Source organism: Epinephelus moara, chromosome 14 (genome assembly GCF_006386435.1).
Source record: "Epinephelus moara isolate mb chromosome 14, YSFRI_EMoa_1.0, whole genome shotgun sequence".
Taxonomy (NCBI): domain Eukaryota; kingdom Metazoa; phylum Chordata; class Actinopteri; order Perciformes; family Serranidae; genus Epinephelus; species Epinephelus moara.
Genome location: NC_065519.1, coordinates 23302771 through 23315304, shown reverse-complemented (window position 1 = coordinate 23315304; position 12534 = coordinate 23302771). Strand labels below are relative to the sequence as shown.

Genomic DNA, 12534 nt, shown 5'->3' with positions numbered 1-12534 from the left:
GCTTTCATGTGATATGTGTGGCATTTCTGTGCGAGCCTGCATTCGCGAGTAATCCATCCAAGAGTATTGTGAGCAAAGCTGTATGAAAGCTCTGTTATACATCATTTTAGTGTAATTTTATCATTTTTTTTCGCTGTGAAAACATTGGACTACCGATAAGTGCTTGGCCTTGTCGGAAAGCTACAGTTCTGCTGTTTCACGTGATATGCGTGGCTTCTCGCTATGACACACGGTCGCGGAGAAAATCAGTAGAGAAGAACAGGTGTGAATTTGAACGCACTATGCGTCGTTCGGGCCCATAGGGTTAAAGGTGGAGTCTGTGATTCTCGTCCAATACACTTTCTCACAGTCAGCTAACTGTCTCTGTGTATGAGCTGAAAAAAATCTGATGTTCATACACAGCCCTGGCTCTGTAAAGGGTACTGAAACAAAGTGGCTCGGACCGAGCTTCACAACACTGTTGTAGCCATAGCAACAGGGAGTGTTCATGCTTGTAAACAGGACACGGGAAAGGCCGTGGGAAAAGAGAAAAGGCAGCTGGAGCGTCAGGAACTGTTAATCTGACAGTTCATGATGAGACGTTGAAATCCACATTGCATTTTAAGAAGGAAAGATGGAAGAGAAAAGGTCAAGGAGGAGAAGGTAAGAGGAACCAAAAATTAAGAAGAAGGGTTACGATTGGGCCAGGGGTAAGACCCATGTCAACATCACTGAGGCGGATGTGGAGGTTGCCATGTTTCTGCTAAACAGATGGGTAACATCAGTTTTACTATGGGATCACATTTCACTGGAATTGTACCTTGTTTAATTCCATGTGATCAATGACTGATTGATTGCTTGATTGTTTCCTCTCATGAACCCATTGGTTCCAACCTCTCTCCCTGCTTGCCACAGCCTTCCCATCATCCACAGCAAGTACTCCACCTTGTACTGACTTGTTTACTCCCATGAATATTCAATATCATAGCAACTAAACGCAACCAAATTATCTCAGCTGAAAAAACGCGGTGACTCCAAAGCGTTCTCAAACGCTCCCAGCTGGGCGTTTCCTGAGGAGCGCCTGCCGTTTTCAGCTGGGAAAAAACGCCTTGGGAGACACAGGCCTTAAAGGCCTTTGTCAGCTTTATGGAAAGACAAATAACGAACAATGGAAGAATGAAATTACCAGAAAGAATTCCAGAAGTATTCAATTGGATAGCACTCCTCCCCCACTGCCTGCTCTGAGTTGTGCATATTTCGATTGATCTGAGTCAGAACAACGCATCAATGAGGAAATGGCTTTGACCTGGCTGCTCATGAACCCATCACATTATTAGATAATTATCTAGTATTCCACGAATACGCGATTCCACAAATGATAAGAACAGCGTTTGCCCCAGGCACATCGGCTCTCGACTGACACATCACTGAAGTCAGTGAGTCCTGGAAAAAACAAAGCTAGAGGCAGATAAATCCTCAAGCACGATATGTCTGGTGGTTATTGTCCGAATGCCAACATCACAGCTCCAGACATCTCATACTGCTCCCTGTGCTCTTTGCTTTCCCACCTGCCATCCAGACCGGGCGGGCTCACTATCTGTATCTGTCTCAGTCTGGCCTGTTGCCATACAAAACTATGTGCAGAGAACGTAAGGAAAAACCTCTGTCACTGCCCCTTTTAGCAGCTTTTAACAATGCATTCATTTTGACTTTGTGGACTGTCATTCATCACTTCACTCTTTTTCCTTGTGGGTCTAAATAGCACTCATGGTGGCGATGAGTTTAGTTTGTTGTCTGCCCTCCAGACAGGAGAGTCCAGTTCCTCTCGCAAACAGACAATGGTAGGGTGGGTGGACCCTCAACCTTTGGTAAAAGATCAAAGTTCCTGGTCACTGTATCCCACCTGGTGATGAATCTGACAAAGGCACAACTGTTCAGCCCTCCAGTTATCTGCCCTGGGATGGACCACCGCCCCTGTACAGCTCACTGTTGGCTCCTGTACACACAGGACCGGCTTACCAAAAGCGTGGGCGGCTCGGCTTTCAAGGTCATTGACATCAGTCAAATACCTCAGCTTTATCGTCCAGAGACCCAGGGGCCAGTTCTCCACTAATGCTGAGAGGCTTTCTATTCATTACACTCCATATGTGCTCCCTTTCAGATGCTGAGACCAACTCAACGAGGCAAGCTGGCAATACTTTCTGCTGTAGAACATCCATGACATCACAGTGAATAAAGCAAGGTTGGAGGATTAAAGCAAGTATGTCAAATGTCAGTTAACGTGGATAATATAGATAATAATTTGCCCCAGAGACTTTCTGAGGCACCTCATTAATGTCAATCTATAGTAATGATTCCTGGAGTATCCTTATTTCACCCCATCATTTCACACATGGTACCTCGCTCATTGCATGAATGAAAATAATGTGCATGTGACTCACACTCATACTTGCCAACCTTATGGCCTTTAAAAAAAGGGAGGATTTTGAAACCTAAGCGTAGGGTCTGAGAGTCCTCCTCCAGAGAGAGTTTCAAAGACTTTGTTTTCTGCATGCTGTTGACTATTAAAGAACGAAAATGACAAAATAATAATAAGTAGACTGCATCAGCATTTTTTATGCCAAATAACCTACTTTTAATGTGGCTTGGATTTTTGGTTCATGAGCCTGGTACTCCAGCAGAGTACCAGGAGGAAGGAGGGAAGCCAGGCTATAGGCTTGGCCCGCAACAGGGACCAACCCCTGGCTGTCCTCCAAGGCCCCCACACTCTTAGGCCCTGGATGCCTAAGCGAAGCGTAACGGGAGACTCAAACCCTAGCACAGAGACAAGGTGTCCACAGGCAGTTGTGCACGAGTACATCTCACGTGTGGTTGGCGAGGAAGGAGAGAAGGGGAAGCTCCAGTGGGAAGGAAACAATATACTTTAAGAGTCATATGGCTGATACATATACGGTGCAAGAAACATGTTCTGATGATGAAGAGGGGAAAAAAGTGTGAAAATTTGTCAGAAATCGAAATATGGGAGAATTGTGACCCTAGGAGGAAACTCGGGTCCTGTTTATATGACAACGATTTCAACCAAAAACGGTAAACTTTAGCTTGGATGATCATTTACACGACAGCAGCGTTTTGGGTGCCTGGAAACGCAACGTTTTGAAAACGGGTTCCAGAGCGCAATTTTTTAGAAACAGCACCGTCTCTGTTGTCATGTAAACTTGCAAAATGCAGTTCCTCTGAAAAAGGAGACTTTTCGTTCATGCGCATTATGGTTCCAGTCACAAGGCGTGCGCAAGTGTAGATTCACTGTAGCAACTCCACCTCACCATCTGTCCAGACAAACGTTGGTGCGGTTGCCATTTTGTTGTGCGTGTGTGCAGGCTAGTGTTGTTTCATTACAAAGTCACACTGCCAACTACTGGCCTGGCATGTATACTACAGTGTTTTTGGTCATTTTTGTGGATCCGTGTGCACGACGATTGTTATCAAAAGGTTGTGGTCTGAACTCAGAACTTTTTTCAGAACGAAAATGAGAAACAATTCAGTTTTCAGTGGATCATTTTCATGTAAACATGGCCTCAGAGAGCGCAATGAAAACAGGCAGTAGCACAGCTGTGTATAGAGTGTGGTTCACAAATACCATTGCACATACTACAAATACCATCTTTATAACAAAAAACATCTATGTCCACGAGTGGGAACACCTTCGTCTCCGCCACTTATTAGAAACAGTGACACAGGAAAAGGATAGACAATTGTGAAGAACCCTTTCTGTCAAACTGTGTCTATTTCAGGAGATCATAAAGTGGCAAACAAGAGCAGACAGTGTGACAAGCCAAAAGCTAACAGCCAACAGCCATGGATGGAATGAAGAGAAAAGGGTGAGAGAGAAAGAATCCCTTCTCTCCATGGCTCCTCTTTTCTGGCAAACCTGCCGGCCTCCTGTGGAAAAAGAGTTGTGAAACTGCAGAGCTGGCACAAAAAGGCAGCTCAACAACCTCTGAACAGTGAACCTCAGAGAGTCAGGACAACTTTGACTTCTTTGCATTGAAAGGACTGTCAGGGAGTGCGTTCACATTTAAGTTTCAAGCTGATACTTCTGTGTCATTCCAGCATGCTATGGTTACTGTTTGTGGTTTTCTTATAAGTTTTGTCATTGAACCATGCATAAAAGGTTCTCACATTGTTTCAACACAGTTTCAACAAATGAAAGCTATTCTAGTCCCTAAGCACTCGAGAATCCTGGCTAACATGAAGTAGATTGTATGATTAATGATTGCTCTGCTGGAACCTTCCGGCCTTACTGTAAATGTTGGGATTGTACTTCCTTTTGCAGTTGATCCAGGAATGCAGCCAAATGAAGTTGCAGGAAAACTCGCACCGGATCAGCTGTTGAGTATCACAGATTTAGCTTTAAAAGATTAACAACCCAGCTGAACTCTTGTTTCTAGAAATGTTTGTCTTACTGAAGTTCTACAGTACTGTATGTGTCATTATCACAGAACAATGACAATCATACCATTAATACCTTTCTTTATAGTGGAAAGGCCAAGACCTTTCTGCACTGACAAATATTATCAACAACGGGAGAAAAAAAAATGGAAAATGGAAGGTAAGAGAAGAGATTCTTTGGCAAAGAGCTGGATTTCACTGGAATGGGGGGTTTTGTTTGGATTGAACGAGAGGAGAAGCAGAGATGACGCACAAAATTATAGGTCTCAGATCTGAATCCAACACAACACAGCTTTTGTTTAAACAAATCACTCCAAAAGGTAAATCAGGTAGATCTCTAGACAAACACTTAAATTCTTAACAGCGCACACTGGAATCAGTCAAAGTGAAGGAGAGTATTTGTGGTCACTGCCACAATGTTGGAGACTAACCTTTTGATTTGCCACACTCTCAGTTGGTAAGCAGCTGGCCAGACTAAACAGAGAGTGGCATACTTCCAAATTGGAAGGAAAACATCCAATATCCAGTCCGTCCTGGTGATTTTTTTGGAGTTATTGTACTTCAGTAAATCATTTCTATTCAAAACATGTTCCTAAAACAGTTTCATAAACAGTCAACCTCTTACGTTAGCTTCCTTCTCTGGAATTCAGGATTCATTGTAACTCTTGTCATCACCGATTATAGGCGCACACGACTTCTTAAAAAGGTTTGACAGACAGAGAAACAAATGGGATTATCTCGGCAGTAGCATCACAGATTGTTTAAGTGTTGCTGTTTTTTTTACTAGATTTTAAAACTCACTCCAAGTGAATGATATCACTTCATGGAAGGCACTATTAGGGATTAACTGTTCATGGACTGTAGCCATGAATGCTAAAAGGGGACACATGGGGTACTTAAGTTAAAGTGGACACAGAGAAGTTTTATGTTTTAACGTATTATATGAAGTAAATGTTGATTGCACAATATAAGTAATGACAACATCGGTGTTTAGACTGGTTCCCTGTAATTCTCGCTTTCACTTCACAACCAAGACAGGAGGGGGATAGCTATCCCCAGTTACCAAAGACTATCAGTTAGTGAGTAAGTTCTTGCAGTTACTATCCCCAGAAGCTAAAATGCTGAAGGGTGTCATGATCCTGGGTTTGTTTATATTCTGTTATCCTATGGAGTTTTCTGTTTGTGGTCCTTGTTTCATGTTATTCACTTTAATCTGCTTCCTGTTTTATTTTGTAGATTCTCTCCTCATGTGTCGTGTCTGGTTTTACCTCCTGTCTTTGTGTGTTTTCCCGCCTGTTTTCTGTCACACCTGTCTCGTTAGTCCTTCCCAGTTCCCTGAGTCTTCCCTTCACACCTGTTCTGTATTAGTCTTGTCTGCTCCACCCTTGTTGTCAGCCAATCTCCATTTCCTTCCTTTTGCCCATGTCTTCCTTCTCCAGCTGTGTCTCGTTCTTGTGGTTAGTTTTCTGTGTATGTACCTGTGTGTTTCCCTTTGTCAGTTTGTCTGTGTTCCTCCTGAGTGCATTCTGTGGTCGTTCCAGCATTCATCCCTGCGTGATTCCTGTGCTCGTTCCTGTTCAACGTGTTTTCCTCGGTTGGTTTTCAGTCTGGTTTTTGTTCTGCTTTCATTTTGGACTTTGAGTTGCTTGCCTGTACTGGATGTTTTCAATCAGCTAAATTCAAAATCAAACGGTCTGTTAGCCTGCATTTGGGTCCTCCTCTAAACTGACGTGACAAAGGGTGGAGCAATCACAGTTAAGGCCTTTGCACACTGAGTCCATTTCTTTCGGATGTGTTTTTTTTAATCGGTCATCTGAAAAAGAACTGTTAGGCACAGAAACCTTGCACACTGATTCCAATGCATTTTATTGTTGTATTCATTGTGAGAATTCACAATACCTGACAAAATGAAAGGGCGCATTTCGTCCTTTGCCTTTCTCCACTGGAGGTACTTATGTGGCTGTCACCACTCCCTCCCTGTCTTGCATTTGGCACTGCAGCTACATAAAGGGTTGGAGGTGTCCTCTGTTTCTGTCTGTGTGCGGTCCATATCCTCCTCCTCGTCATCATCATCCACCTGAATATTACGATCTGACTTGTTGAACGGGAGCTATCTGAGTTACGAAATTATTCTGTGACCCCCGTTCCTCTGTCGTGTTGCGGCTGTGTCCCACCACCACATGTCCCTCACTGATTCTCGGTCAAACGTCTCTAAAGGCTTCTGACAGATGTGAAAAACACAGAAACTCAAACTTGCTACAAACATTTTAATCACAGATGAAAGTTTCAGACTCAGCGTACAAACATGATTGACACAACGTGAGGTCATATTCATTTTTAGACGTGCGACAATTTCGGAAGAAAAAAACTGACTCAGGCCTCATTTACACCGCAAGCGATGCGTTCGTGTAGCGCTCGCGAACGGTCGCTCTTAGCTCGTAAATAGAAGAGACGCTGATTTTTTGTGCGAGACGCGAGCGAACGGTTGCTGTATTCAACAAAAAATCGATATCAACGGTGTCTGAGAGAGGTCACAACACACGCAAACTCGTGTTTAGTAGTAATACAAAGCAGACGAAGACTATTTACCCATCTGTAGTGCTAAATATTAATTCTCCAAGCGTTGGAATAATTACTGGCGCACAAACTTGTCCAACCTGGGCTTTGGGTCCAAACTCACTTCTTCTTCTTTGGGGTTTACTGGAGATTTGCAAACACGATGCACTACCGCCACCAACTATTCAGGTGTGGTTTGTATTTTGACGGAACAGCAGTGGCCGCTGCGTGACGTGTCTGTTTGGTTTTGGTGTGAATACACGTGTGCTGCCGCTACGCTTGTGGACCGCATCGCGAACGCATCACTTGTGGTGTAAATGAGGCCTCAGTGTGTGAAGGCCTTGTCTGTGGAAACCTGAAAATGAAAAGCCATCTGGTCATGTTTGCAACAGTGGTGCCAACAATAGTACCACTAGAAAACACTAAGTGGGGTGGAGGTGTGTTTAAAAGTTGTCTGCTTCAGTGCTTCCACTTTAAAGTATGAATAGTAGTACTTAAATGAATACTGTTTTTTGGGGTTTTGGAAAACGCAATTCAATTCACTACTGCAGAGAGTTAAATGAAAAGTGAATCTTCTCATCTAACTCTCGAAATAACAAAAATAAAAAAAAGTACATCTTCCAAAATGACTAATACTTTTATAGTTTTGGTACCATTTGGAGGAATACTTGCTTTATATTAAACGATCAGGGGCGGAGCCAGACAGTTGTAAACATTTGAGACTCTGGCCAAATCTAGGGAATTCCAGAGTCATTTTCTACTGGGGAGATTTTTTCCCATTTACAGCAGTTATATGCATCATTTTTCATCCATTTAAGATAACAGACGGCCTAAAAGTCTGTAAATCATTTAGGAAAAACACGATAGCTGCCAAGGAAAAGAAAGCATCCTGTAGAGCCTATGTCCTATTTTGTAGCTAAGTGTTTGCCATCTGTCTTCATCATTCTGAAACCATAACACAGCAAACATTGAGGATTTTCACTCCTGACACCTAAAAAAGGCAAAATTATGTGATGATACTATTTTGGAATTACATAAAATAGGTAGGGTTTTTTGGTGAATTTGGTGTTAATAGCATTACTAATCTTGAAACCTATTTGTTATATTATGCTAGGGTAGAGTTCACAGAATGAATGTTTAACTACATGTGAATCTATGCAACAAAAATCTGTGCTGCTCTTATTATGAATTAAGGATCCCCTACAATGCCAAGTGAATGTGAACAAATGGGCATATATTATAATCTGACTGACCCAGAGTTGAAGGTATTTTAAAACCTAAGAGATTTGGAACTTGTGAGGAAACATCTGGGGCTGGAGCTGCAGAAAGATGTTAAAAAGATGTTCCTAAATTGCTCTGACTTTGACTTCATAGCTCAATTAAAATAACTGATCTCAGTTATCACGCTCTTTTAATACACCAGAGTAATATGCAAAAAGCCTTCGCAGTTGGTAAACACCTTAGGTGCAAAGAGACTGTGAGAAGACATCTGAGTTACGGATGTCGCACAAATCAACTTTATGAGTATACTGGAGCTGTGTGAAACTGTTCAAGAATGCCCTCCCAGACAAATTCCATACAAATAAATCTTTCCAAACCACAAAACAAGCCCGGTGGCACAGAGAATATACACAGAGAGTGTGCTGTTTACATTGCAGTCACTGGCTGGCTTCAATGATTTAGTCACAGTATATAAAACGCAGTGAGACACAGATATATACAAAGAGTGGCTAGCTGTACCATGAGTTAAGAGACTGGTGGTTTTGATGTTTTGTGATGATAAAGAGAGAACAGTTTCCTCAAACGGAGGTTGGCTTAATTAGCAAAAAATTCCATTTGTGTGTCCTTAATTAGGCCAGGAATAGGTTGGGGTTGCATGGCATGGTGCCTTGTTTGATGTAAGGGTGTGGCTGCCACTTAATGTTTTTATTACCTCACTTTTTGTGAGCATCTTTTATGTTTAAATTAGGCATATATGCATCATGTTGTGGTTCATCAGTGTGAGAACTGCAGTTAGGGATAACACATTTAAATTTGTATTCCATCGACAGCAGCGCTGCAAGGAGGCAAACGGAGAGTTTGTTGCGCAAGAGCAGGAGAAGTTACCCCATACGAACAATGACATAGTCAGAACACTGAATCTATCTCAAATGTTTTCCTTTTCTTTGCACACAAAATCTGAAGTCATAAATGTCAGAGAAAGCAGAAATCAGAGCTATCCTCCTTTTGTTCTCCAGACATTCTTGTGTTGTGCCTTTAGCTACAGGGTTTGGGGAAACACTTCTGAGGCTGTAATTCTGCAGAGGCTCCTAAAACCAGACAGAGCTCAATGGTTTCTAGGGAACGCTGCAGAGGGTGGACATCGAATCTCAGAGAAGAATGCTAGAGAGCAATGAAATACTGCAGAGGACAAAAGGCTATCAGTGGAGTAAATGACCGTCCTCGCCCTTAGATCAAACCTGTGTGCAAAGCAAAGCAGAGAAAGATATTTTATCTCATACATTTTGCACAAAACTGTAAAGTGAGTGTGGTAATGACAGAAAGGGAGAGAAGAAAAGGAGGAAAAAATATGGGCCTGCAGAGACTCGGATATTGCATGTGATTTCATTGTCCCCCTGTGAGAATGACTGAGAATGAGCTGCTCACTTGTAATAATTTGTCACACACGTGTCTACGAATAGAAGCACCGAGGAGTGTTATAAAGCGCAACACAGACAGTGCGTGGATGGACGCACTCGTGTGAATACGAGCATGTGTTTTGTGTGTGAACGAACATAGCTGCTTTGAACTCACAGTCATCTCCTGGCCCCGGCCCAGTATCTCCAGCTGCTGTTGGATCTCTTGGAGCCGTCTCTCCTGCCCTTTCCTCTCCTTTATATCCTGCAGGACCTTCTCTCCTGGCTGCGGGTCCCCATCGCACTTCCAGCCAATCTCCGAGCCACGGCCCTGATACACAACAGACACGACCGGTTCTCACAGGGAGACAAACAACTCATCTCACATGTGGACATGCTTGGGTCTCTCTCCGAGAGCTGTAGACCTACTCGCAGCTTATGGCTGTCACTAGGAAACATTTAAACGAGGATCAAAATCATATAACAGTTCATCACGATCAATCCGAGTGAACCTTTTCCATCTCTCAAAGACTCATGAGTTACAGTATGCTTATCTTTGTTAAAATGTCATCAGTGGTGGTGTTTTTCTACAGATGTAGAGATGAACACCAATCTTTCTCTTGGAGCACTTTGTAAGACCTGGGAATACCTCAGCCACAGCTACAGTCCACATGGGGTGCAAAATAAATCACACATTAATGGCATCCACGTGCACTGGGTTGACACAATGAGCTGGATCCAAGGCAAACTTTGAAATTGGGTCAGGAGGAAATGGGAGAGTCATGCCTGGAGGACCATCGACAGACAGCTGATAAGTCAAAGGCTTGTCTTTCTGACCATTTCATTTGGGCTCCGTCACAGAGAGCAATCTAGAGTCACCAGAATAAAGTGATTGTCTAAAGCAAATTATTAAACAGGTCATAAATCTGTCACGTACTGAAACACTACGCTACGACGAGGTGTAGCTTCTGCAGACGAAGCAGTAGGTGCTGAAAAGCGGGCGTAATTGTGGAAATCTCAAAGGATAGGTCAAACTGTTCATATCCTTCCCCACTCCACCCGCAATTTATTTCTTTATAATAAGGATGGAAAAACATGACAAATTTAACAATGATGTCGAGACTGACCAGTGAATGACCTGTGGTACGGTCTTACAGTGTTTCGACCTCTAAAAATAAACAACCACTCTATAAAAGCAGCAGCTAGGTCAAAAAAAATTGTTGGGTCTGGGAGGATGTTGCCAACCGCAGGGCTGTTTTGGAGTGTCAGTCCAGCGCCATGTGGTTGAAATCTCCATCTCTCTCGGTTAGTTTGGATGCCAGGCAGGCGTATGTATGATCTAATAATGTTGAAATTGATGGATATTTCATAAAATGTCGACATCTCAATGGGGACTTGCACACAGCGAAATGGTAGGTTAGCGGAGACAGCAGGATCCAGCAGGATCCAGCAGAAATTGTGAAGTTAAACTCTGAGTTACTAAATCTGTTTTGACACATTTATGATAGGATGTAATCTTAGTTAAACCCAGGGCAGGAGGGGAGTTCAGTTAGTGGAGCCAGTATGTTGAGAAGAAGAATGAAAGCTTCTGCCTTTGCTAATAAGCAAAACAGACATGCCTATTCTAGTAATATCATGTTCTGCATTTATTTCAGCTTAACTTTAACTTTTAAAATCTTGGCAAAAACAAAGATTTCTCCCAAGTGTGTGTGGCCTCACCTAGCAGTGCCCTCTGTCTCTCAATAGGGAAATAATGACAGCTTCTATCTGAAGCCTCTTTTAAGTGGTCCTGACTAAAGCCCTTCACTTAAGACTCCCTCATCCAGACTACAAAAGCCAGGACCAGGACAGGATCAGACTCCTGTCATGCACCCGAGTGAGAAACACAACGTTCCAACCAGGAAAAATAAAAATTAAAGTCTAGCTTTACCACCGTCCTCACACCACTAAATGCACGTTTCTAAAAAAGCCCAAATCGTTGGGAGAAACAGTTTATTTAATTTGGAAACGACAGCTGCCCTACTTTTCAAGATCTATAGATGGCAGACGTTAAAATTGTCTGCGGGGCTTAGCGATGATAAAGCTATCTCTGACCAAAGTTTGAATAAATCTGGCACGCACGTCACATAGCTTCTGACTAAACCATCTCTCTGGGGCTAAATTAACACCCTATGAATTCTGGTGAGTCAAAGGGGAAAGTCCAAAGTCTCTTTGTGTAAACTTCATGATTTGACCCTAATTACAGCGAAGATAGATGGTTCACAAATTACACGTCATCTTTCCTGGCTTTCACATCCTCATTACTTTAAGTTAGCCTACTTGTGTCTTGTATTAGCTTAGTTACAACAAAAGAAAATAAAGCATCCTTCCATATGATAATTAATCAGATTCAACCAACTAAATCAACAAGATTATACTTTTTGTTTCAATGAACTAGAGTAAAAGTCAAACAAGCATCTCTGTGAGGCTGCACAGCCAACCTGATCTCACAGAAATACGTGAAATGACCACGACCTATTAACACCGCATTCCGTGGTGGCAGCACATAATGGGTTGAAATTACGTGCTGCCACCGGTGGCAGCACATAATGGGTTGAAATTACGTGCTGCCACCACGAAAACAATGCCAATGTAAAGTCAGTTAGGGTCCTCTCCCGTGGTGGACAGACGGATTCCCTGATTCAATCACGTCACGTCAACCTCGTTTTCCTCAATGATATCTTTAACATTCCTGTATACACACAAAAACGCAGAAGTGTTCTTGATAACTCAACAATATGACAGGTTAATGTCAAGGCCATAAAATAAAATAAATGTATTTTGCCAGCTTTAAGAGCATTGTGCTGTGGGCGGATGGGGCGCGTTCCACTACTGTTTTGTAGCTGCTGTCTGCCGTCTGTGGGCTCATTTCCATTTCAGATTGCCATCCGTCTGC

General features: G+C 42.7%; 1 protein-coding gene across 2 annotated transcripts in view; it reads right to left on the bottom strand.

Annotated features, from left to right (window-relative positions):
- The window catches only part of fsip1 (fibrous sheath interacting protein 1), a 48913-nt gene that overhangs the window by 7221 nt on the left and 29158 nt on the right, over window positions 1-12534 (bottom strand). Inside the window, exon 9 of one of the 2 annotated variants that reach the window (XM_050062018.1) lies at window positions 9778-9930. The exons of the other annotated variant lie outside the window; for it this stretch is intronic. Coding sequence (XP_049917975.1) covers window positions 9778-9930 — 153 coding nt within the window. The remainder of the gene's footprint in view (window positions 1-9777; window positions 9931-12534) is intronic. 2 annotated transcript variants of the gene reach the window in all.